Source organism: Myotis daubentonii, chromosome 3 (assembly GCF_963259705.1).
Source record: "Myotis daubentonii chromosome 3, mMyoDau2.1, whole genome shotgun sequence".
NCBI classification, from domain to species: domain Eukaryota; kingdom Metazoa; phylum Chordata; class Mammalia; order Chiroptera; family Vespertilionidae; genus Myotis; species Myotis daubentonii.
In genome coordinates this window covers 42815570-42842661 of record NC_081842.1, presented here as the reverse complement: position 1 = coordinate 42842661, position 27092 = coordinate 42815570, and the positions used below count along the sequence as shown (strand labels likewise).

At 43.2% G+C, this 27092-nt stretch overlaps 1 protein-coding gene across 1 annotated transcript in view; it reads left to right on the top strand.

Annotated features, from left to right (window-relative positions):
• Positions 1-8083: 8083 nt before the first annotated feature.
• PARL (presenilin associated rhomboid like) overlaps positions 8084-27092 on the top strand; it is a 27064-nt gene continuing 8055 nt past the window's right edge. Inside the window, 6 exon segments of the mRNA XM_059687180.1 lie at positions 8084-8265; positions 11325-11517; positions 11988-12128; positions 15108-15156; positions 22844-22939; positions 26973-27092. Of these exon segments, the coding sequence (XP_059543163.1) occupies positions 8141-8265; positions 11325-11517; positions 11988-12128; positions 15108-15156; positions 22844-22939; positions 26973-27092 (724 nt within the window). The 5' untranslated portion in view covers positions 8084-8140.

Below are 27092 nucleotides of genomic sequence, written 5' to 3'. Positions count from 1 at the left end.
CTGTGGCAGGCATTTAGACAGGAGCAGAGCAAGGATGATGTAGGCTAGCCAGTGGTCGGCAAACTCATTAGTCAACACAGCCAAATATCAAGAGTACAACGATTGAAATTTCTTTTGAGAGCCAAATTTTTTAAACTTAAACTATATAGGTAGGTACATTGTTATTAACTTCATTAGGGTACTCCTAAGGCTTAGGAAGAGCCACACTCAAGGGGCCAAAGAGCCGCATGTGGCTCGAGAGCCGCAGTTTGCCGACTACGGGGCTAGGCACAGAAGGTCACCGGGGCGGAAGGCCCTGGGTGCCTAGCAAAGGACAAATGTAGGGTGGGACCTAGTCCCCAGGTGACCTTTCCTACCCCAGCATATAGATGGTCAAGGGATTTGGACCCCCTGACCTTTCCTCCCTAGAGATAATATCTAGACCTCAGTTGTATTTCAGCTCCAGGCTCAGAAGAGCAACCAAACCAGCTACAGCTGACCTCAGGGCCAGCTGCATTGAACAACGACCCCCTGCCCTGGTGCCAATCAGTGGAGACCACAATCCTGAAAGGAAACACCTGGAGAACTGCTGACGATTCTACTGAGATCTTCCCCTGGGAGCTCCCCTAAACTCTCCACCCTTAAGGCCCTCAGGATGGAGGACCCAGCATTTAGCACACAGGCCCAGCACCTTTCCCTTCCCTCCGCGCCATTTCCATTCCCCAGGTGTTACCATTACCTTCCTCACTCCCAAGCTCCAAGGGCCCTTCCTCTGCCTCTATAATTTGTTTCCTCAGCCCATTTCTTCTAGGAATTACTTCTTCCCTGTGATTTTATCAATAAACTAGGGGCCCGGTGCACAAAATTCATACACATTAAAAGGGAATTAATTAGAGGAAATATTTTAATATTGCTATTTGCCCTCTCTCTATAATAGAAGTGTCAGAGATGAAAGAAAATTAGTAAAATGTATATGAAAACCTCCCTCCTGTCAGAGTCTGGGGTGCACTGTGGGACCCAAAATCAAGTCCTTGCCCACCCGCACACATGCTTCGAAATCGCAGGAGACCCGGACCCGGCCGGCCCCACCCCGTCAAGTCCCGCCGGGCGGGGGCGCAGCTTCAGGTCCCCCAGCGCAGCCTCAGGTCCCCTGCTCCGGCGACAGGGCGGGGGGCACGGCCTGAGGTGCCCCACCCTGGCCAGGCGCCACGCAGCCTCAGGTCCCTGCTGATCAGTAGTTATGAGTCACAGCGTGATGACCATTTGCATATTAGCCTTTATTATGATGATGTTCTCTTATAGTTTGAGTCTTGGCTCTGAATTCTTTCCTAGACAGAACCCAAGTGCCAGGTTGCTGAGCTCAGTTCTAATCTGACCCCGTCTGGTGCCGTTCTCCAGCCTACAACAGAGGGTTGGAACTTTCAGCCCCACACAGGAAAGGGGTGGGGAGAGACTGAAGATTAATTTCTGTAAAGACTGGAACAAACAATTGGATGAGTTTTCTGGTTGGTGAGTACGTCCATGTGCTGGGAGGGTGGTGCACTCCAGTTCCGTGGGGACAGAAGTGCCTGTGCTGGGGCCTTCTGGATCTTGCTCTGTGTACCTCTTTATATGGCAATGCATCTGGATCCTTTATAATATCTTTCATAAGGTTTTTAATGGACTTTTTTAGAGTGTCAACGTAAGAAACATTCAAACCTGTGAAGAATTGTTGTGAGTTTATTTGAGCCAAACTGACGACAATTGCTGGGAAGCAAAATCTCCACAGATTGAGATACTGCTCCAGAGAATGGCAGTTTTGCACCTTATTTTATTCATTGCAATCAAAAGAGGAGCTATATGTGGGTTACATGAAATCCATTGGTGATCAATTAGGGAGGTGGGAGAAAGCAAAGTGGGAAGACCTCTGGGATTGAATAAACAGTAAAATGATAGACACATATGTACTTCTTTTACATAGTTGGGCATAGGATAGCTAACAGTCAACAATTAACTCAATAACAATGAGGGGATGTGTGGTGTTTGCAGAGCGCTGCCTGTACTTTTGTTGTAGGTGGTGGGAATGCACCAGGTGTCTGACCAGTGGGGTCAGACCAAGCCTGGGCTCAGCAACCTCGGTACTTGGGTTCTGGCTAGGAAAGAATCCAGAGCCAAGACTCAAAATGTAAGAGAACATTTATTGATAAAATCACAAAGATAGAAAAAGTAATTCCTAGAAGAAATGGGCTTAAGAAACAAGTTTTTATTGATTTCTTTTTTTTTTTTTTAGAGAGAGAGGAAAGGAGAAGGACAAAGAAACACATTGATCTACTACCTCCCACAACCTGGGCATGTGCCCTGACGGGGCATTGAACTGGTGACCTCTTGTTACATGAGATGATGCTCAACCAACTGAGCCACACCGGCCAGGGTGGCCTAATGGTTCTCTCAGACCATCTGTCCACAGATCTCCTTGGGCATGTATTTCTCCTCTGTTGACGTTCTGCACTGTATCTCTAGCACTTCTCCAGCACTATCAATCACCTGCTCACTGTCACTCTCATTGACATCTCAGGATTCCACTCCAGGTCCTGCTGTCACCCTAGTGACCCCAAGTTAATGTAAACAGCCCAGTCAACATCCGGGTCTCTCACGCTCTGAGCTTCCTCATCTTTATAACTTCCAGTTTCATTCCTCTTCAGCCATTAGCCTATGACCACCCCAAGTTCTTGTCAGCACCTATGGAAGCTCTCCCTCTGAAATGAACATTTCAGTGTAGACAAAAAGGGGGGGGGGGATTTATAGAAAATAACCTCTCAGGGTGATTTGATCATAAATTCCTAACTGGGTAGGTCATGGTGGTAGCACACCTCAGGCGTATCATTTCTTTAGTAAAACGTTTATCTTTGCCTTAAGCAAACCCTGTTCATTGTTCTTGTGCATCTAGGTTAATACGCCCTTGAAATGCCAGAGTAATCATCTTTTTAAGATCCCCTCGGAGGCATAACCACTCCCCAGGAGCACAGATGCTTGTTAACTATCCTGTAATTCAATCCCAACCTTGCTTTCTCCCACCTTCATGTAATCTTCCTTAACTACAAATCCATAAAAGAAACTGTAAAACGGTCATTCTCCAGGGCAGTTTTTAATCTTGCTTCCGGGCGATTGTCATCAGTGTAGCTCAAAGAAACCCATAAAAATTACCGACAGCTTTGGACTTTACTCTGTTGACAATAGGTCCCACTTAGGAGCTGGCTGTGCGTGCTCTGATAGTTTACCCTACTTGAAAGTTAACACGTCAGCCTGACAGTTTTATGGATGCTGGTAGAAAACACGAGACTTTTGAGTCAGAGATGAAGGACAGTTTATTGCTCATAGCAATAGCATTAGCTGGAGTGTCAGCATTTCTGTGTTGGGTCCCTGAGTTCCAATTCCCATGGGGCAACTCAGAGAGGGCTGCAGGACACCTGCACACTCGGTGGGCTGGGTTGCTGGGTTGCATTATAGGAGAGGAATGCTGAGGTCAGGGAATTGAAATCTTTTATAATAGGCAGTAAGTGTGCCTTTGCTCTGGAGGGCAACAGTATCTTTATCTTCCAAAGTGCTATGGACTTGCCCTAGCCGGTTTGGCTCAGTGGATAGAGCGTCAGCCTGCAGACTGAAGGGTCCCAGGTTCAATTCCTGCTCAGGGCACATGCCCAGGTTGTGGGCTTGATCCCCAGTAGGGGGCGTGCAGGAGGCAGCTGACCCATGATTCTCTCTCATCAATGTTTCTCTCTCTCTCCCTCTCCCGTCCTCTCTGAAATCATTAAAAATATATTTAAAACAAAACAAAGTGTTATGGACTAAGTTATGTCCCCCTTAATTTATTTTAATATACGTTTTTATTGAATTCAGAGAGGAAGGAGAGGGAGAGAGAGATAGAAACATCAATGATGAGAGAGAATCATTGGTTGGCTGCCTCCTGCACACCTCACTCGGGGGATTGAGCCTGCAACCCAGGCGTGTGCCCTGACCCGGAATCAAACCGAGACTTCCAGGTTCTTAGGTTGACACTCAACCACTGAGCCACACCGGCCAGGCATGTCCCCCTTAATTTTAAAATTTACATGTTGAAGCCCTAATCCTCAATGTGATGGTATTTGGAGATGGGCCTTTGGAAGATAATCAGGTGTAGATGAGATCATGAGGGTGGGCCCTCGTGATGGGATTAGTGTTCCTTGAAGGAGAGACACCAGAGAGCTTGCTGTCTCTCTGCCAATGTGAGGACACAGCAAGGAGCTCCCAGCAGAACTTGACCATGCTAGCACCTTGACCTCAGACTTCCACCCTCCAGAACTGTGAGAAATAAATTTCTGTTGTGTGAGCCACTGGCCTACACACTTCAATCGTTGTGCTGTTAGCCACTTAGCCCAGGGAGACTAAACACAAGGCTATAAACCAGCAATTCTCAGCCTGTGGGTCGCGAACAATGAAAACACATCCTGCACATCAGATATTTACAGGACGATTCATAACGGTAGCAACATTACAGTAATGAAGTAGCAACGAAAATAATGTTATGGTTGGGGGGCCACCACAACATGAGGAACTGTATTAAAGGGTTGCGGCATTAGGAAGGTTGAGAACCACTCAACAAACCTGTGCCTGTGCTCTGGAGAAAAACATCTTTATCTTCCAAGGTTGTTTGCTTGCTTACCGCTTACCATGAAAATGGTAGATACCCCAGTTCAGTTGAGATGCAGATCTACTGCATGTTCAGCATCCTTCTGGCCCATGGCATTGCTGCTGTGGGACTTAGAGAACACGGGAAGCCCACGCAAACATAGTGCTCACACTGCGTGTTGGGCTGTGGGCAATAAGCTTACATCTCGGACTCAAGAGTCTTCTGGTTTCCCTCAGCACCCAAACTTACGGGCTTGCAAAGAGGCTAAAACCCAAATCCCAGACTTGATACCTATGGCATAACCAAAGTGAATTTATTTTAGTTTCCCCAAGTCATGCCCTGGAAGACATCACAAATGCGGCTCTTTCTATCTAGAACATTTTGGCCCTTCACTTCTCTTGCTGACCTACCTCAGTTTCTCTGGGGAGTCTTCTCTCTTGGTTCCTACTCCTCATCTCTCAACTGTGTTATTTCCCTTCCTCTAAACTCCCACAGAGCCCTCTTCCCTAGTTCTAGCACTTTCCCCCAGTGTCTTGCAATTGCCTGTTTATTTGCTTGGTCCCTTTTCTCCCAATAGAGTAGGATCTCTGATGTCAGAGACAGTGTTTTCTAAAATACACTCCAGAATCAGTACATTGCCTGCCATACAGTAGGGATGCTTAATAAGTACTTATGGAATGAATGCAGTGCTATTTTACTAATATGCATAGAGCAGTATTAAAGCACACATAAAGGTCATCTAAATTAAAGTGAAGGTCTAGGAAGGGTCTTAAGGGAAACCAGAATATGTCACCACGATATATGCCTCTTTGACATATAAGTTATTTTGGGCTAAAGGCAATTAAGAAGCAGTAAAAGGAGAAAATGTTTCCACTTTTCTACGTAAAGGCAAGAGATAAATATCTCATTTCCTGGAGACAGACCCTATTTTTTTTTTAAACCTCACCTGAGTATATTTTCCCATTGATTTTTAGAGAGTAGATGAGACAGGGAAAAACAGAAATATCGATGTGAGAGAAACACACCAATTAGTTGCCTCCTGCACATGCCCCAACCAGGGCCCAGGTCCAGGGCCCAGGTTGGGGAGGAGCCTGCAACCCAGGTACATGCCCTTAACTGGAATCAAACCCGGGACCCTTTGGTCCGCAGGCCGGCGGTCTATCTCCTGAGCCAAACTGGCTAGGGCAAGACAGACTCTTATGAGCCCAGAGATCAGAGATCTGGCACCAGGGTAATATGCAAGCAAACCTCGGTAAACTAAGTCTTACCCACCTAGTCAAGGAAGATAAGGACTTCCTAGCCCTAGGTGGACTTCCTTTAGCCCAAACCTGCCTGTCTTGTCAGTTATTCACAAGTTATTGTTTCTTTTGTTGCAGGCAGCTGGAAGGCACTAGATGTTGGACCAGTGGGGTCAGACCAAACCTGGGTTCAGCAACCTCGGTACTTGGGTTCTGGCTAAGAAAGAATTCAGAGCCAAGACCCAAACTGTAAGAGAACATTTATTTGGTAAATCACGGCGGTAGAAAAAGTAATTCCTAGAAGAAATGGGCTTAGGAAACAGTTGTGGAGGCAAAGGAAGGGCCCTTGGAGTTTGGGAGTGAGGAAGCTGATGGTAAGGAGCAGGAAGGGGGGAGGGAAAGGCACAGGTGTGCTCCCAGGAGAGCGAGCGCACTGGGTCCTCCATCCTAAGGGCCTTAAGGGTGGAGAGTTTAGGGGAGCTCCCAGGGGAAGATCTCAATAGAATATTCAGCAGTTTTCCAGGTGCGTCCTTTCTGGATTGTGGTCTCCACTGATTGATTGGCTGGCACCAGGGCAGGGGGTCATTATTCAATGCAGCTGGCTCTGAGGTCAGCTGTGGTTGGTTTTGTTGCTTATCTAGGGCTGGAGCTGAAATACATACAACGGAGGCATAGATGTTATTTCTAGGGAGGAAAGATCAGGGGGTCCCAACCACTGTGTCCAACTGTTTGCGAGGGGAGGAAAAGTCACCCACAGGTGATTGTCTGTTGCTAGGCCACCCTGGGGACCTCCTGTACCTGCCCATTGTCCTTGCTCTGCTCATGTCTGTCTAACTGCCTACCACACTTTGTCTAACAGCGGTTCTCAACCTTTGGGTCGCGACCCCTTTGGGGGTCGAATGACTCTTTCACAGGGGTCGCCTAAATACATCCTGCATATCAGATATTTACATTACGATTCATAACAGTAGCAACATTACAGTTATGAAGTAGCAACGAAAATAATTTTATGGTTGGGGGTCACCACAACATGAAGAACTGTATTAAAGCGTCTCGGCATTAGGAAAGTTGAGAACCATTGGTCTAAAAGATGTAAAAGCTTTCTTCTCTGGTCATTTCATAAAGGCTCCTATGGACACTGTAAAAATTCAGTAAGATTTGTGTGCTTTCTTCTGTTACTATGTCATTGTCAGGTACTTTTCAGACCCCGCTAGGGACCCTAAGTATCAAGGAAAACTTTTTCCTCCCGTGTAGTCTCCTAGAAGAGGTGCTGATTGGGGTTGGTCCGAAGGACGAGTCGGTTAGGTCAGGTCGGTTGAGAAGGGAGAGACATGAAAGGGGTCTCGGGCAGTGAGAATGGCATGTGAACTCAGAAGAAGTAGGTGCCTTTTAGAAACTGCAAATGGTTCAGTGTGGCTGCAGCTAAGGTCGGAAGGGGTGACGGAGTGGCAGGAGATAAAGCTGATTGACAGATAGCAAGAGCTGAATCCTGAAGTTTGAATTTTATCTAGCATCCATATTTTCAATTCAGGCTTAGACTTTTTAGTAAAGATATGTGACACATTCTCTTACGTATGTCATAACATGAAATGGTGAGATGCAGAAAAAAATAGTAATTTAAGAAAACCTTGCCTTGACCGGTTTGGCTCAGTGGATAGAGCGTCGGCCTGCGGACTGAGGGGTCCCAGGTTCGATTCCAGTCAAGGGCATGTACCTGGGTTGCGGGCACATCCCCAGTAGGGAGTGTGCAGGAGGCGGCTGATTGATGTTTCTCGCTCATCGATGTTTCTAACTCTTTATCCCTCTCCCTTCCTCTCTGTAAAAAATCAATAAAATATATTTAAAAAAAAAAAGAAAACCTACTCGCTTTGGACCTCTGGGCCACTGCAAACTGTAATAATACCAACCTCAGGAGTTTGGGGAGGATTCATACAATCAGTTAGGGAAAGTGCCTGGCACATGGCATTACTCAGTAAATGCTAGTTTTCCCTCCTCTTTTTCCTCTGGGCTTCATCTGCAAAAGCGGGGGAGGGTGGGCCGCTCTCTCACGCCCCTCCAGGTCGGGGCTCAGCGTCGGCGGGGAGAGCGGCCAGCGGGCGGGTCCCTGGTTCCTCGGGATGGTCCAGCCTCCGCTCAGCCGCGAGGGGGCGCTCTAGGCTGTTCCGGGGCGCTCTAGGCTGTTCCGGGGCGCTCTATGGTTTCTCCCCCCCTCTGCCCCGGAAGTGGTTCCGGGCAGGGGTTGGTAAGGTCGGGCCATGGTGGGGCAGAGGTTGGGAAGATGGCGTGGCGAGGCTGGGCGCAGAGAGGCTGGTGCTGCGGTCAGGCGTGGGCTGCGCCGGGGGCCGCCCGCAGCTGCGAGGAGCTCCCCGCGGCCCTGGCCCGGCCGCGGCTGCTCGGACGCAGGTAAAGACCGCCGCTGGGCGTCTCGCCTCTGGGCCCGTAGCTCCGGCCGCGCGGGGCTCGCTTGCTGCTCCGGCTCATCCCCTCTCTTCCCGGCCCCGTCTTCCATCCCTCCCCTTTCTCTCGCGTCCGCCCAGTGCTCGCTTCTCGCCGACACCCTGCCCCGGGCCGGGTGCGCAGTGCCCGCCGGTCCAGCTCCGCGAGCCGTGCCGCCCCTTTCCCGTCGGGAGGGCGGGAGGGGAAGTAATCTCAGGGCTCCGGGCGTGCCAGCTTCATGATCCCGCGAGGAAGGCATTGGACACGCGCCCCGCCTCCCCCCCTTTTGATTTTTTTAATCGTCAAGCATTCTTTCAAAAAAAGTATAGTTGACACACAATATAATATTTTCAAGTGTCCAAGAGCGAGTCTCCAATATGTCTAGTAACCATACAAAGTTATTAAGATACTAGAGGCCTGGTGCACGAAGTTCGTGCACGGGTGGGGTTCCTAGGCCTGGCCGGCAATCAGAGCCTGTTGGGGCTGTCTCCCCAGTCCTGATCAGGCCTGGCTGGCTGCCCGCTGGGGCCTGCTAGCCGGGGAGGTTGCTTGGCTGTGGGAGCGCACTAACCACCAGGGGGCAGCTCCTGCCTTAAGCGCCTGCCCCCTGGTGGTCAGTGCACATCATAGCAACTGGTCTACTGGTCATTCCCATTGTTCTGGTCATTAGGTCTTAACGGTTGCTTAGGCTTTTATATATATATATATAGATTGATTATATGCCCTGTCCTGTATTGTGTTTATCCTCCTAATTTATTTGTTTTGTAATTGGAAGTTTGTACCTCTTATACCCCTTCACCTTTTCACCCATTTCTGGACTCTTTTTTCTTTAATCCTCACTCAAGGATATGTTTTTATTGATTTGAGAGAGAGAGAAACATTGATCAGTTGCCTTCCATATGCACTCCCATTGGCCAGGATCAAACCCATGACCTATGGTGCAGGGGACAACTGCTCCAAGCAACTGAAACACTCGGACTGGGGTGGACTCATTTTTTAAGTGAAGCAGTTAGGTAGCTGGCAGGATGGTAGTACCGAGATTTTATTTTCTTTCTGTCTTTTTCAAGCCTATGTTCTACAGATTACCTTATTTAGCGTTTAGAGAAGTGAGGGAGGATGGAATCAGAGGAGAGCATCGTTTTGCCTCTAGCATAGTCCTAGGAGAGGCTTTTCTGTTGAAGAACTGAGATGGTGGAATACTTAGATTCCAGATGATTTGGAAAGAAAATTACTCGAGTCTGTCCAAGTACAAGCTGTGTAAAGAGTGTGGTTTATTAGTATTTGTTGCTTTTGCATTAGAATAATTTAGTACCTGGTAGGGAGCATGCAGGAGGCAGCTGATCGATGTTTCTCTCTCATCGATGTTTCTAACTCTCTATCCCTCTCCCTTCCTCTCTGTAAAAAATCAATAAAATATATTTTTTTAAAAAATGTATTTTTTAAAAACGCTTTATTAAACATTTGATGGGTGTCCCCAAAACTGGTAGTGAAATAAATAGAAGGGAGGGAGATGGGGGAAATCCATCGATTTATAATGGTCAGTATTCATAAAAGGAAATCGTTCATTTGAATTTGGAGTGACTCCAAGGGCTATACTTACATTAAATGTTCTGGAACCCCGGGGGTCGGGAGGAGAGGGAGGGCAGGCTAAAAGGGGTCAATGGGGAAAAAAAGGGACATGTATAATACTTTCAACAATAAAGATTTAAATAAATCTTCTGGAAATTGACCAAACTGCAAACAAATAACAAAGCCATTCTGTGCTAATTCAAGTTGACAGCTTGGAGTCCTCCAGCTTTTTAAAAATTTTTTTTTGTTGTTTTGCCCTAGCTGGTTTGGCTCAGTGGATAGAGCGTCAGCCTGTTTCCAGGTTCGATTCCGGTTGGGTTCATGCCCAGGTTGCAGGTTTGAGCCCCAGTATGGGGCTTGTAGGAGGTAGCTGATCAAGGAATTGCTCTCATCATTGATGTTTCTCTCTCCCCCTCTCCCTTCCTCTCAGAAATCAATAAAAATATATTTTCTTAAATATATATATATATTTTTAATATATTTTATTGATTTTTTACAGAGAGGAAGGGAGAGAGATAGAGAGTTAGAAACATCGATGAGAGAGAAACATCGATCAGCTGCCTCCTGCACGTCTCCCACTGGGGATGTGCCCGCAACCCAGGTACATGCCCTTGACCGGAATCGAACCTGGGACCTTTCAGTCCGCAGGCCGATGCTCAATCCACTGAGCCAAACCGGTTTCGGCTCTTAAATATATATTTTAAGAAAACATATTTGTATTGATTTTTAGAGAGAAAGAAACATCCATGTGAGAGCAGAACATTGATTGGCTGCTCCTGCACACACGCCCCTCTCCTGGGGGTGGAGCCCACCTCTTGGTTCATGGGCCGATGCCCAGCCAACTCAGCCACAGCAGCCAGGGCTCAGCTTTTTTAAAATTTAGTTTCGCTCCATTTCCCTATATTTTTGCTTTCTCTTATTTAAACATTTATTTTAAATTACAGTTGACATGCAGTATGTATTATTTTCAGATATACAATGTATTGATTAGACATTTTTATACCTTTCAAAGTAATCACCACAATAAGTCAACCATCTGTCACCATACGTAGTTATTACAATATTATTGACTATATTCCCTATGTTGTACATTACATTTCTGTGATTAATTTTATAACTGGCAGTTTGTACATCTTAATCCTCCTCATCTTTTTCTCCATCTCCCTATCCCCCTACTCCCCTGGAGTTCTTCCGCTTTTTACAGGACTGCAAACTCTGTGTGGAGGATGGATACAGATTGTTTTGTTGATTGATACTCAGTAACAGCCCAAACAAGTTCCCTCCACAGCTCAATGATTCGACTTTAAATCCTACCTGGGGGCAGTTTTGGCTCCTTTTGGGCTATTGCGTGTGAATAAATTGAGGTGGTGACGATGCAGGCCAAGTGGGGAGGTTCATAGAGGTTTTGATGTTTGCAAGGCGCAGTTCTGGTTCTAATCTGTTATTTTCCTCTGTAGGTTTAATTTTTTTATTCAACAAAAATGTGGATTCCGAAAAGCACCCAGGAAGGTTGAACGAAAATCAGACACAGGAGCAAGCGGTGAAGCATACAAGAGAAGTGCTTTGGTTCCTCCGGTAGAAGAAACAGTCTTTTACCCTTCTCCCTATCCCATAAGGACGCTTGTAAAGCCTTTTTTTTTCACCGTTGGGGTAAGAGCTCATATTACTAGGAGTTACGGACTTTGCTGCAGGTGCAGTGTTAAAGCACCATTTGTCCTATTTGGATTCCTTAAAGACAGCTGGAGGGGAGGGGTCAAAAGGATCTGGGTATCTTCGGGTCATAAATAATTACAGGAGAGCATGAATTTAGTAATTGCTGTTAGAATCTGGTTCACTTATGTAAGCCCTGAAGAAGAAACTTTATGGGCCTCTTATTTGGTATAACATTTCAAGTGATATTAAGTTAATATTTTGAATTTTCTTAAAAAATTTCTAGCTGCTAATAGGCCTGAGGGTACCATGAAAATGGGAAACAAGTGTTATTGTCACCTAATAGGTTTCACTGTGTTAGATGTTCCTTCTGTTGACTTGTATAAAGCCATGAAAATGAAGTATTGTTCTTGGAAGTATGTATAGATTTATTTCTCTTTTAAGTGTATTTTGTAATCTATTTTTTATAGTTTACAGGCTTTGCATTTGGATCAGCCGCTATTTGGCAATATGAATCACTGAAATCCAGGGTCCAGAGTTATTTTGATGGTATAAAAGCTGATTGGTTGGATAGCATAAGACCACAAAAGGAAGGAGACTTCAGAAAGGAGGTAAAGATAAACATTGCTTTCTTTGTTCTATTGATCACAATTCTTGAAGTGTGGTTATTTATGAAGTGTTTTTAGTTAATGACAACATTAAATCAGTATATGTGAAATCAGTACACTTAATATTCTTTGGAGTCAAGTATGTACAAGTATGTATTAATATTTTGTCTATCTGGCACTGTTGTACTTGACAGTGTTCCTGGCGGTTTGTCCCTCTACCCATGTGTATCAAGAATCACTAGGGAGCCCTAGCTGGCTTGGCTCAGTGAATAGAGCGTCAACCTGCGACTGAAGGGTCCTGGGTTTGATTCTGGTCAAGGGCACATGCCCAGGTTGTGGGTTTGATCCCCATAGGAGGCATGCAGGAGGCAGCCAATCAATGATTCTCTCTCATTGATGTTTCTATCTCTCTCTCCCTTTCCCTTCCTCTCTGAAATCAATAAAAAAATATATTTTTTAAACAATCCTTACTCTAAAAAAAAAAAAGAATCACTTAGGGATAGTTGTTAATGTTTTGGGGGCCTCTCCCAGGCCTACTAAAGTTTAAGGGCCAGTTTTACTTGCATCGCCTTCCTGGGCTATTTTGATTCTATATTCCATATTAGAATTACAGAGTATTTTTCAAAATATTTATGCCTTGGGGGTAGAGATACTATGTATATTTTAGAAAACTTCTCAGTGACATGATGTTTATATGCCTCTGGTAAATATCCATTGTTGTGATGGATGCAAGAAGGTATAAATACTACATAGCTTCTAGAGCTTTCATTACTTCATATGCAAGTTGATGGCCTTCTTTCCTCTTTTTTTTTTTTGGTATTTTTTTTAAAATTTTGTTTTATTGCTTAAAGTATTACAAAGAGTAGTACATATGTCTCCTTTTTCCCCCCCTTGACCTTCCCCCGGGCTCCCGTACTTCCCAGTGTCTTGTGTCCATTGGTTATGCTTATATGCATGCATACAAGTCCTTCGGTTGATCTCTTACACACACACACACACACCCACACACACCCCCGGCCCTCTTTCCTCTTAATTGATTTTTAAAAAATACTGCCTTTTAGACAAAACATATATTTTATTTGACTTGACAATATTTATTGAGCACTGAGGCCATAAGCTATTATGCGGATCCAGGTCCATGTGGTTTTGAAGCACCTTCATTTTTTTATGACACATTGCCCCTCCAATTTGGAGAGACGGTCAATGTCCTCTTCAATTTTCTCCTTCCTAGGAATTTAATCCTGGCCAGCAAGAGTCTGAGAGGGCAGCCTTGGGTTCTCTTTTCCTAAGAAAGGTTCCTCCAAGTAGAGAGAAGGATTCCTTTCACTTTGCTTCCCTATAGACACATACAAGAAGCATGAGTCCTACCTGTTTCAGAGAGGCTTTATGTCAGCAGAACAATGGATAGAATATATATATAGGTGAAAACTACAATACAGCCGTGATTTTTTAAAATGTATTTTTTTATTGATTTCAGAGAGGAAGGGAGAGAGAAACATCAATGATGAGAGAGAATCATTGATCGGCTGCCTCTTCCATGCCCCACACGGGGGATCAAACCCGAAACCTGGGCATATGCCCTATTTGGGAAGCGAACCGTGACCTCCTGGTTCATAAATTGATACTCAACCACTGAACCATGCTGGCCGGGCAGTAGCAGTGATTTTTATCCAGTACAATTTGTTTGAGAAATAGTAAAACTAATTTATTCTATAATCCCAGATCCCTTAGAAAGTTACAGGTTTCCAACACGTCTGCATTAATGATTTTTGTTGTTTGTTTTTTTTTTTTTTTAAATATATTTTATTGATTTTTTTACAGAGAGGAAGGGAGAGGGATAGAGAGTTAGAAACATCGATGATGAGAGAGAATCATTGATCGGCCGCGTCCTACACCCCCCACTGGGGATTGAGCCGGCAACCCAGGCATGTGCCCTGATCAGGAATTGAACTGCAACCTCCTGGTTCTCAGGATGGATCCATGTACATATTGATCTATAACATTTTATTTTAGAAAACCTTGTATATTTGTATTCATATAAAGCCTGGTTCAATTTCATAATTCACATATTTTTTATTTAAAAACTTTAATCATGGAAAACTTTAAACAGATAAAAAAAGTAAAGAGAATAGTACAGTGCACTCTTATTATTTAGCTTCAGTGATAATTGACACATGGCCTACTTTGTTTTTCTTTTTTTTTTAAATGTTTTTATTGATTTCAGAGAGGAGGGTAGAGGGAGAGAGACATAGAAACATCAGTGATGAGAAAAATTATCATCCTGCATGCCCCCTACTGGGGATCGAGCCTGAAATCCTGGCATGTATCCTGACCAGGAATTGATTGATCCCTGACCCCCTGGTTCATGGGTCAATGCTCAACCACTGAGCCACACTGGCCAGGCAGCTTTGTTTTCATCTAGTCCCCTTTCTTTCTCTTCCCTCCCCAGCACTGATTACTATAAAACAAATCCTAGGCATATTTCATCCATAAAAATTTCAGTGGGTGTCCCTGAAAGACTAGGATTCTCTGTTTCTCTTTTTTTTAAACCTCGGTACTATCATTATACCTAAAAAAGGGTAATTTTAGCAGAAAATATTATCAACATTTTAAAACTAGATTGGACCTTGGTGAATAATCACTTACTGATACTTACCTATATCTGATAGGATGGTAAGTGCTTTACTTTGTTGTTATTTCTCACAAGAATGCTATTACATATCTCTTACTATCTCTATTTCATAATCAGGAAACTGAGGTTTAGAAGTAATCTACTAGTAAATCACAGAGCTAATCAGTGGCTCTGGGTAGAGGATAGACCGTCTCCTATAAAGCACTTGTGCTTTCCACTCTATCACATGTATTATGTTTGTTGTTCACCAGTGATTTTCACATGCACAAAGCATTTTCTTTCTAGCTTTTCATTTGCCTACCCTGAAAGCATTTACCATATGGTGATGTGCATTTTTCCTTCTGTTTTAGATTAACAAGTGGTGGAATAACCTAAGTGATGGCCAGCGGACTGTGACAGGTTTGTGTTAGCTTACACGTTTTAGCCATTCAAGGAAAGAGAAATCAAACCAAAAGGTACAGTATGTCACAGTCAATGGCTTTTGTACCATGCTCACCAGTGGTTTAGAAGACATAGGGAGTCTCTGTACCTTTAGGCTAACATCACAGTGTAAACAATAGTGTGGCATAACGGTATACATGATGCTCTGGGTCAATTATTTTTAATTTTGATCTATCTTTGTTGTTGAATCCTAGCTTGTGAAATAGGCTATGAATAATTATTACTTCCGCTATTAAAAAAACAAAAGGGGACATTGATTAAGTACTTTCTTTATGCAGAATGCTTTATACACTTTCTCTCCCTACCTCACAAGGTTGCTTACAGGTTAGTTATTTCCCTTTTTACAGATAAGGAAACTGGCTTTCAGAGAAGGAACTTTTCGACACTGCTAGTAAGTAGTAGAACCAAGGTTCAAAACCTGGATCTGTCTGATTCTAAAGCGATTTTCTCTTTACTGTGTCATGCTATTTACAAAATCCTCTTTAAATTTAAGCATGCCATGCATATCATCATGATAATTTTTATTCTTTGTAAATTTTAATAGAAAGACAAATCTGGCTCTTCAGGATAACACTTGTTATTTGAGACTTATTATATGAACTTAGTTATTTGAGAAATTTGGGGAAATGGATTTGAAAGTCCTTTCTAAAAAAAATTTCATTTATTGATTTTTAGAGAGAGGAGTAGGAAGAGAGAGAAAAACACCCATTTGTTGTTCCACTTATTTATGCATTCATTGGTTGATTTTTAAAAAAATATATTTTATTGATTTTAGAGAGGAAGGAAGAGGGAGAGAGAGATAGAAACATCAATGATGAGAGAAACATCACTGATTGGCTGCCTCCTGCATGACCCCCACTAGGGATCAAGCCTGCAACCCAGGCATGTGCCCTTGGCCAGAATTGAACCTGGGACCCTTCAGTCCACAGGCTGATGCTCTATCCACTGAGCCAAACCAGCTAGGGCCATTGGTTGATTCTTGATGTGCCCTGACTGGGATCGAACCTGCAAACTTGGTGCATTGGGTCAATGCTCTAACCAACTGAGCTACTTGGCCAGGGCCAGATTTGAAAGTTCTTGAACAATTGTGCACATAGGAAAAAAATAACTCCCCAGGGCCGTGGTCGGCAAACTGCGGCTCGCAGCCACATGTGGCTCTTTGGCCCCTTGAGTGTGGCTCTTCCTAAGCCTTAGGAGGACCCTAAGTAAGTTAATAACAATGTACCTACCGATATAGTTTAAGTTTAAAAAATTTGGCTCTCAAAAGAAATTTCAATCGTCGTACTGTTGATATTTGGCTCTGTTGACTAATGAGTTTGCCGACCACTGCCCTAGGGAAATAGCAAAATATTGCTTTTTCTCAAATATGACTAGACCAAATGATACTCTCAAATTTCCTGTACCTAAGTGGAGTAAAGGTGTTTAACTTTCAGTTTTTCTGTGTCCTCATTGGTACCTGATCTAGTCTTCAAGCTTATGGTTCAGACATTGCTTCCTACAAGAAGTGCATATTTTTTCTGAACTCATTGCACCTTTTAATAAGTTATAACAGAACCTGCCTTACATAATTTACATGTAACATCCTCGAGGACATCAATGAGATTTTTCATTTGGTTTTAGCACCTAGCACATAACTTGCACACAGTAAAGGCACTCAGTTAAAATCTGTTGAGTGAATGAATGTTGAGTGGGATCTTGAGTCAAAGGGTTGAGATTTTTAAAGATATGTCGTCGTAAAGTAGACTGATTAGTCAGTGAGGTCCTAATAAAAATGACTTCAAGATAGCTGTAATAGCACATCTGTTCCCAATGGAATTAATGGGTTTGGGTTTTTGTTTTGTTTTTTGTGGGTGTGCCTGTTTTCTGAAAGTATCCAAAATTAACTCCCTTAGGATAGCAAAGTTTTTTTTTTGTTTTTTTTTAAACATATTTTATTGATTTTTTACAGAGAGGAAGGGAGAGGGATAGGGAGTCAGAAACATCATTGAGAGAGAAACATTGATCAGCTGCCTCCTACACACTCCCCACTGGGGATGTGCCCGCAACCAAGGTACATGCCCTTGACCAGAATCGAACCTGGGACCCTTGAGTCTGCAGGCCGACGCTCTATCCGTTGAGCCAAACTGGTCAGGGCGGATAGCAAAGTTTTGATATCTTTGATATTTTCAGAGTATCTTAAAATTAGTTGATACCTCGTATTCTTTGAAGATGAAGATTTTATGCCATTTAATTTTGAGGAAACCTGGGATCAGAATTTAAAACCTTTCTCATGTCAATAAATAATTTATTCAAAGAATATAATTAAAAATTATCTTCTGTATATAATTAAAAGTCCGAATTCTTTTGCCTAGCCTGCTTTTTCTTTAGTCAAATCTAGTTATTTGTATGCATGCATATAAGCATAACCAATGGACATAAGACACTTGGGGGTAGGGGAGGCCGGGGGATTGTTAAGGGGCGGGAAAAAAAGGAGACATATGTAATACTCTTTGTAATACTTTAAGCAATAAAACAATTTAAAAAAATCTAGTTATTTGACATGAAGAACATAGCAGTAGAGAGACAAACGTTGAGTGTAAAGTGCTTCGAACCACATAAATGTGAATGATCTTTCTAATGATCTTAAATCCTTTTTTTTGTCTGCGCCTCGCGCGGCACCGGGACGGGCAAGGCCGCCCGCCCCCCGGGCCGCCAACGGCTACTCTACCCCTCGGTTCTGGCTGCCGAGAGCAGAGGAGCTCCGGGCGGGCTAAGTGACTTTTAAAGGCTGAAGAAAGGTTCAGTGTGACCTCAGGCTTCTCTTGTGTGAAGTAATTATTCTGGTAGTAGTGATTCTAATTTTATAACATTTGATAGTGAAGCTTAATAATAAATTAACTACATACTAAGATTCTCATGGTTAACAAACTAGTGCTTTAGTTACTTCTTGTCTCTTTTCAGAGGTACCAGTTGTTAACCTTGCTTAGCTCTCCTGATTGCTTTCCTTATTCTGGTCCTAAGGGAGGTTAGCTCAGCCCCTGGTTTTAATTGAGGATAGGTTTATGGGGTGACAGATTCACTTGTGCCGCTCCCTTTCCTTGGATTTGTAGATGTTCTCTGAGTGTTACACAGAATAGGAAGAGATTGTGGCTTTGTTTAATCTCTTGTTTGCCCTAAATATTATTCTCACCCGAGGCAGCCTCAAATTTAAAACATTTGCCTGTAATTGTATTTGACAAACGCCCGCTTGGAAAGGGGGTTTTGTACTTGAGCTCCCAGGCAGGTCAGATATTGACGATTGCCTTGCAAGTGGGTGGAGTCTTCCAGAGAACTATTAGCAGATAGGTCAGATAATAACAATTGTTTAGGAATGAGGCTTTGAAAGAGTTCTAGGTCCACTCTGTCACCTCTGTTGGTTGCCAGGCTGCACTAGAAGAGTGGATTGTTTTCAAGGATAACTTATAGCTAGAAAGTGGGGGATGGGACTAGGCAAGTTACAATGCCTCAAGCTCACTGTTCTTAGCAGGATTCTACCATTTTTCTTAAATACTGGGCTGTTGCAAGTCTTTGGCTAGTTTGCAGAGTTCTGAAAAAGTAAATTCTGACAATTTTTGCCAATTTTTAAACTTTTTATGAAGGAGAGATTTCTTTACTTCGTTATTCTCGCTGATGTAATCCAGTGCATCACTTTTTAAAAAATATATTTTTATTGATTTAAGAGATGAAGGGAGAGGGAGAGAGATAGAAACATGAGTGATGACAGAGAATCATTGATTGGCTGCCTCCTGCACACCCCCTACTGGGGATGGAGCCCACAACTCGGGCATGTGCCCTTGACCAGAATTGAACCTGGGACCCTTCAGTCTGCAGGCCAATGCTCTATCCACTGAGCCAAACCAGTAGGGCCAACCCATCACTTTCAGTAAAGGTAGGCACTGAGGCAGCAGAAACCTTCCCAAATCAATAGCTCTTAGCTTATCCATGAAGTTACTAAGTCAAGTGGAGGTAGGTAACACTCCTTCTAAATGGAGATATAAGTAGAAACCTTTAGCAATTCCTGTCTTTTGATTGGAGCTTTTAAGCCATTTACATTTACATTTAAAGTGATTATTGATAGGTACTCATTTATTGCCATTTTATTTTTAACTATGTTCCTTATGTTCTTACTTCTTCTGGAAGAAACTGTACTTCTTTGAGCGTTTGCATACTAGGTGCATGTACTATCTTATTTAAGCTTCACTACAACCTTCATGAGGTGTAGGAGTATTATCCTCATTTTATAAATGAGGAAACTGAAGTGAAGTGGGTGAAGTGCTACAGGCCACAAAGCTGTTAAGTGACATACCTAGGATTCAGACCTGTAAAGGCCATTTCCTTTCTACTATATTTTTCATTTATTGCAGCAGTTGCCAACTGGTGGTCTGTGAGGTCCGAAAGGTTGGCGACTGCTGATTTATTGGGCTGTCTCTGTGTGACTGCTATATTTAATCATACTTTTTCATTTAGTCATCACTCAATTCTTTAAGGTAGATTTTATTACCCCCATTTTACAAAAGAGGAAACTGAGGCTGAGAGGTTAGACCTCTTGCTCAGGTTATAGTGTAATTAGCACAAAGTCAGTTCTACTGGACTCCTTCACACGTACCTTTGTGCTGCTTCATAGGCCAGGGATTACCACACCTTTTTCTGTTCACCTGCTTCTGGGAACAGCCTATGCTTTTTCCCTGGTAAGAAGACCTTTGTCTGGTGTCCAAAGTTTTAGAGTGACCAAGGTCAGACGAAATCCTCTTGGCTACCCATGTCTCTACTAGAAAGAGCTCTGGATTAGAAATTCTGGCTTGGCCACTAAATTTGGCTCTCTGAAAGCTTGTACCTCTTAGAGCCACAGTTTTCTCAGCTATAATTGGCCTTCAAAATGGGATATGCAAGGAAGAAAATATCTGCTACTTTTCTCATTTCTTTTTAATTTGTTAGTGTGTTTTTAATGAATAATAGTAGTTCATATACATGATTTGGGTATGTTTGTTAGGTAGTTTACTGGGATGTCTAACCATAGATCCCTGGTCTATGAAGTGTGAGGGGTTTGGACTGCAGTGTGTTCCAGGGCCATATCCTATATAATAAAAGGGTAATATGCAAATCGACCGAACTGCGGAATGACCAGTCGCTATGACATGCACTGACCACCAAGGGGCAGACGCTCAATGCAGGAGCTGCCCCCTGGTGGTCAGTGTGCTCCCACAGGGGGAATGCCCCTCAGCCACAAGCCATGGCAAGCGTAGCAGCCTGCCTCTGTGGCAGCACTAAGGATGTCCAACTGCGGCATAGGCAGGGAGTGGGCCTAAGCCATCAGTCGGACATCCCCCGAGGGCTCCAGGACTGTGAAAGGATGCAGGCCAAGCTGAGGGACGACCCCCCCACCACCACCCCCCAGTGCACGAATGCCATGCACCAGGCCTCCAGTTCTGTCATAATTTACTAGAAAGGTTTCTTGTATTTGGGTTGAAAACTTGGCAATGTTAATTCTTTGACTACTGTTGACCTTGATATATGTGGTTATTTTTCCCTTTTTCAAGTCTTTTCCCCAGTTGTAGTCTCTACAGCCAGAGATGCTCTCTACTTCCCTACAGTGTTGTGGTGCTTGTGATTTCCAGGCATGTGTGCTGTCACTGGTTTCTGGAAGGAACCTGAAGGAGCTTGAGGAACTGGCAGAGTAGGCAGAACAGTTGTGGCCATTTTCACCTTGGCAGCCCGGTTCAGGGGCCCTGTCTTTCTCTCTCTGCATTGAATCATAATTGGAGCAACTGCAAAGTTCTGACTGATTTCATCTTTCTGATCGTTGAAAACCTAGGCAAAACTATTCTTGGTCTTCTTTACCCTGAGATATCCCAGTCACTGTGTACAACAACCTAGACCTAAGAGAGTTCTCTGGGAAGGCAAGGTATTTACGTCACCCCAAAGAAACTAAGGAACCCCAGGTACCACAGTAATCACTGCTCACTTCCTTTAGGCTAGCCCCCTGAGGTCTTTCCTCCCATCTGAGGAGGTTCTGCCCTTCTGCTCACCCGCCTTGCCTAGAGTTCCAGGTGCCTCATTAGGAGATGCACATACACAGTGCTCATACTTGCCTTGATATGAGTCCCTTTTCTTATCCTTTCATAAATACTGTCCCTCTCACCATCTTTGAAAGAGTTCCAGTTAGTTACCAAAGATGGTATAACAGCTGTCACAGTCCCCACTAATAAGAATCTGATAAAATTGATGGAATCAAGTCAGTTAGATGCAATACCAGTAAACACCATTTAATTTACTTTGGAGAAAGGAAAAATGCTTCCAGTTCACCTATGAGATTCCACCAATTGTAAGATGCATCCTGATTGCAGATGTTAAATGGGAAACAGCTTAGAATCTATGAAAGTGGAAGTTTCCTTCTGTACCTAACTCTCAAGTAGGAGAGCAAACACTGGAGAGACTAGGAATGCCAGGGAGTAGCTGAGAGCTTTATAGAGTGAGCAAACATGGAAGCCAGCGGTAACTCCAAGATGTAGCAGCTGGCAGGGTCTGAACAATGAATATCTTCTAAAAAAAATCCTCTTACCAGAATGTTGGAAGCAGTCCTAATTATGATTATAGATGTTGAAAGGGCTAGTTGCCTGTTGCCTAAAGAGACTGAGGAATGAATAAATGTTTCAATTTTTTAAATTCAATTAGATGAGTGCCTACTATGTGCAAAGAGCTGTGGTACATAAAATTAATGTAGTTTTAAAGTTTGTAGTTTTTTTAAAATATATTTTTATTGATTTTATAGAGGAAGGGAGAGGGAGACAGAGAGAGACACATCAATGGTAAGAGAGAATCATTGATTGGCTGCCTCCTGCATGCCCCACACTAAGGATTAAGCCTGCAACCTGGGCATGTGCCCTGAATGACTTCCTGGTTCATAGGTTGATTCTCAACCACTGAGCCACCCAGCCAGGCAAAGTTTGTAGTTTTCACATCCAATCCAGCCTCTAATAATTTTGTGACTAAATTGTTAATTCTGTCATTAAGTAAACCAACTCAGTTGAGTGGTAGTTCTGGTAACATCAGTTCTTGCAGAAATATGAAAATCACCCAATTCCCAAATGTAAACATTTTTAAAAGCAACTGCATAAATCTTCCACATTATTCCTGAACTCTTAGCCAATGTATTTTTCTCAAACATGTGGATCTTCATCTAGATAGATAATATATAGATGTTTCATAAGCTATCCCTAAGTTTAAGGAGCGTACCATTCTCTGTAGAAAAAGAGGTGATGTTACATAGTTTTTCTCCTTTGGCCAAAGGACCTAGTCTGTACATTATTTCTGTTTATGGGTTGGCCATTACCAAACAATAATTACAGATCTAATTATTGATTTAGAAGAATAGACTGTTGTGAAGAAGTAAACTATGGATCTGAGTGAGAGAAGTTAGCTCCTAGAGCATTTGCGATTTTTCAGGAATTCTCTGACTTTACCAACACGTGACAGTTTTGATACTTAAAATCCGTAGCTCACTTTTTCTCCCCAAGTGTGTAATACTTTTATATAGTTGTGGTAGAAAATCTTATTCAGGTGGACTTCTAATCAGACTTTCTTTGCTTTTATTTTTAACTATCCTAAGTTATAAATATTTATTTTGTAGGTATCATAGCTGCAAATGTCTTTGTATTCTGTTTATGGAGAGTACCTTCTCTACAGCGCGGAATGATCAGATATTTCACATCCAATCCAGCCTCAAGTAAGTCTGACTTGTGTAATTTTATTTTGAGGTAGAGGTAATATGAAAGAAATATGCTTTATGTTAACTGAATGTTATAAAAAGGATGAGTTCTTATTAACAGTTATAAGCAAAATCAGAGGATAGCCTGTAAGCTCTTCAAGAACAGGGACCCCCACTTTCTTATTGCTATGTCCTGGGTACCCACAATGTGCCTTGCACGTAATAGATATCTAAATATTACTTAGTAACTTAAATTCATGATCACTACAAGTTTACTCTTGTACATTTTTAAGTATATTTTTATTGATTTCAGAGAGGAAGGAGAGGGAGTGAGAGATAGAAACGTCAGTGATGAGAATCACCATTGTTTACTACTCTTTGAGAAGACTGTTATTTACTAATTCTTTCTTCTAACCAACTTTCACCATAGTGACAAGTTACTTTCATTGAACTGAGAATTGTTACTGGTTGCTTAATAAGTAGAAATGACCTAACCGGTTTGGCTCAGTGGAGGGAGCGTTGGTCTGCGGACTGAAGGGTCCCAGGTTCGATTCCTGTCAAGGCCATGTACGTTGGTTGCGGGGACATCCCAGTGGGGGGTGTGCAGGAGGCAGCTGATTGATGTTTCTCTCTCATCGATGTTTCTAACTCTTGATCCCTCTCCCTTCCTCTCTGTAAAAAATCAATAAAATATATATATATATTTTTAAAAAGGCTCTCCAGAGCCTTTTGAAAAAAAAAATATGTAGAAAAGAGATTTAGCTCAGCCCGTGTGGCTCAGTAGTTGAGCATCATCTTACGAACCAGGAGGTCATGATTCAATTCCAGGTCAAGGCCCGGGTAGTGGACTCGATCCCCAGTAGGGGCATGTAGGAGGCAGCCAATCTATCATTGATGTTTCTTTCTCTCCTATTTTAATTGATTTTCCGAGAGAGGAAGGGAGAGGGAGAAAGAGATACATCAATATGAGAGCAGAATATTGATCAGCTGCCTCCTTCACACCCCTTACCAGGGATTGAGCCCGCACCCTGGGCATGTGCACTGACTGGGAGTCAAAACAGTTACCTTTTTTTTTTTTTTTTTTTTTTTTCCTAAACTATACTTTACATCCCATGACTATTTGGTAACTATCAATGTATACTTCTTAATCCCTTTACCTTTTCACCCAGTCCCCCAACCTGCTTCCCCTCTGGGAAATCATCAGTTTATTGTCTGTATCAATGAGTCTATTTCTGTTTTGTTTGTTTGTTAGTCTTGTTCTTTAGATTCTATACATATGATATTTGTCTTTCTCTGACTGCCTTATTTCACTCAGGATAATACACTCTAGGTCCATCCATGCTGTCACAAATGGTAATATTTCTTGTGGTTTTTTTTTTTTTTTTTTTGGTTTGTTTTTTTACTGAGTAATATTCTATTGTTATATGGACCAGAGCTTTTTTATCCACTCCTCTGTTGATGGGCACTTGGGTTACTCCCATGTCTTGGCTATTGTAAATAATGCCGTAATGAACATAGGGGTGTATATATTCTTTTGAATTAGTGTTTGGGTTTCCTCAGATATACACCTAGCAGAGAAATTGTTGGGTCATAAGACAGTGCATTTTTAATTTTTTGAGGACCCTCCATAGTGGCTGAATTAATCTGTATTCCCACCAACAGTGCACAAGGGTTCCCTCTACTCCACATTCTCATCACCACTTATTGTTTGTTTGTTTTTTGTTTTTTTTTAATTAAATCTTTATTGTTCATATTATTACATTTGTTCCTTTTTTTCCCCCCCCATAACTCCCCTCCTCCCAGTTCCCGCCCTACCCTCCGCCCTCACTCCCCACCCACTGTCCTCATCCATAGGTGCACGATTTTTGTCCAGTCTCTTCCCACATCTCCCACACCCCTTTCCCCCCCAAGAATAGTCAGTCCATTCCCTTTCTATGTCCCTGATTCTATTATAATCAACAGTTTATTCTGTTCATCAGATTATTTATTCACTTGATTCTTAGATTCACTTGTTGATAGATGCATATTTGTTGTTCATAATTTGTATCTTTACCTTTTTCTTCCTCTTCCTCTTCTTAAAGGATACCTTTCAGCATTTCATATAATCCTGGTTTGGTGGTGATGAACTCCTTTAGCTTTTCCTTATCTGTGAAGCTCTTTATCTGACCTTCAATTCTGAATGATAGCTTTGCTGGATAAAGTAATCTTGGTTGTAGGTTCTAGGTATTCATCACTTTGAATATTTCTTGCCACTCCCTTCTGGCCTGCAAAGTTTCTGTTGAGAAATCAGCTGACAGTCGTATGGGTATTCCCTTGTAGGTAACTGAGTTTCTTTCTCTTGCTGTTTTTAAGATTCTCTCTTTATCTTTTGCTCTTGGCATTTTAATGATGATGTGTCTTGGTGTGGTCCTCTTTGGATTCCTTTTGTTTGGGGTTCTCCGCGCTTCTTGGACCTGTAAGTCCATTTCTTTCACCAGGTGGGGGAAGTTTTCTGTCATTATTTCTTCAAATAGGTTTTCAATATCTTGCTCTCTCTCATCTTCTGGCACCCCTATAATTCTGATGTTGGTACGCTTGAAGCTGTCCCAGAGGCTCCTTACACTATCCTCGCATTTTTGGATTCTTTTTTCATTTTGCTTTTCCGGTTGGATGTTTTTTGCTTCCTCGCATTTCAAATCATTGACTTGATTCTTGCGCTCCTCTGGTCTGCTGTCGGGCGTCTGTATAATATTCGTTATTTCAGTCCGTGTGTGCTTAATTTCTAGTTGGTTCCCCAATATAAGATCGAGGGTCTTATTAGTTTTCGTGTAGAGCTCATTAAGTTTATCGGCAGCTTCTAAACAGTTCTTGAGAGACCTTAAAAGTGTGGTTCTGAACTCTATTTCTTCCATTGACAATTTTGTCCTGTTTCTTTGTCTCCGCATTTTGTTATGCTTCCTTGGTGCACCCCCTAGTGGTCTTTGTTCGCAGTCTTATAGATAAATCTTGATTGCTGTAGCTAATTCCAGGGAGGGTTTGACCTCCAGGCCAAGTGGCTATGAGATTCAGCTGTGTCAGCGGTGAGAGAACTTCTGTCCTCTAGGGAGGTGCTAATCTAGCCTTTGCCTGAGGCTATCCGGCAAATGCCTCTGTGCAGGGCTTGGGCGGGGCGGGTCGCACAGGATCAACAGGGTGGGCCGGAGAGAGCAGTTATGGCGGCTCTCAGTCCTGTCCCAAGGGGCTCTGCCTCTCTGAGTCCCAGCACCCGCTGCAAAGCTCGGAGAGAAAGCTGCACTCGCTCTGACCGAAGCCAGACAGTCCCGCTTCTTCCGCCTGAGTCTGGGTCCCTAAAGACTCGCCCGGATCTGGAGCTCAGAGTCTGCGACTCCCTCCCGATTGAAAACAACAACCGCGCCCTCCGCTGCCAGCCAGCTCCGCGCACTCCGCACCTCAGAATTTGACTTCAGCACTGCGCCTCCTCTGAGTGTCCGTATGCGTTTCTCTTTCCTCCTAGTTGTAGGACTTCCACTCAGCCAGCGCCCCTGTGGTTCTGGGTGATGTCCCTTCCGTTTTTTGGTTTCACTTTTGAAGTAGTTGTTCAAAGCAGCAAACTCCGGCGTTAACCTATGCCGCCATCTTGGTTCTCCAAAACAGTTACCTTTTGGTGAATGGGATGATGCTCGACCAACTGAATCACACCAGCCAGGGCAGTTTATTTAACCTTTTTGTTAATCCTCACCTGAGAGGGGGGTCAGGGGAAAGGAGAGAGACAGAGAGAGAGAGAGACAGAGAGAGAGAGAAACATTGATGTGAGAGAAACACATCGATTGGTTGCCTCCCACACGGCCCTGACCAGGGCTGGGGGTGATCAGAATCAAACCTGGGACCCTTCAGTCCTTGGGCTGACGCTCCATCCACTGAGCCAAACCAGCTAGCGCTTATTTAATCTTTTAACTGGCTGTTTTTGTTTCCCATGTTTGATTTCACAACAATAGTGAAGAAATCTAAAATAGACTATATTTACTAGTGGTATGTTTCACGATTACCAGTCTGTGTTTTTCTTCTCTCCTAGAGGTCCTTTGTTCTCCAATGTTGCTGTCCACATTCAGTCATTTCTCCTTGTTTCACATGGCAGCAAATATGTATGTGTTGTGGAGCTTCTCCTCCAGCATCGTGAACATCCTGGGCCAGG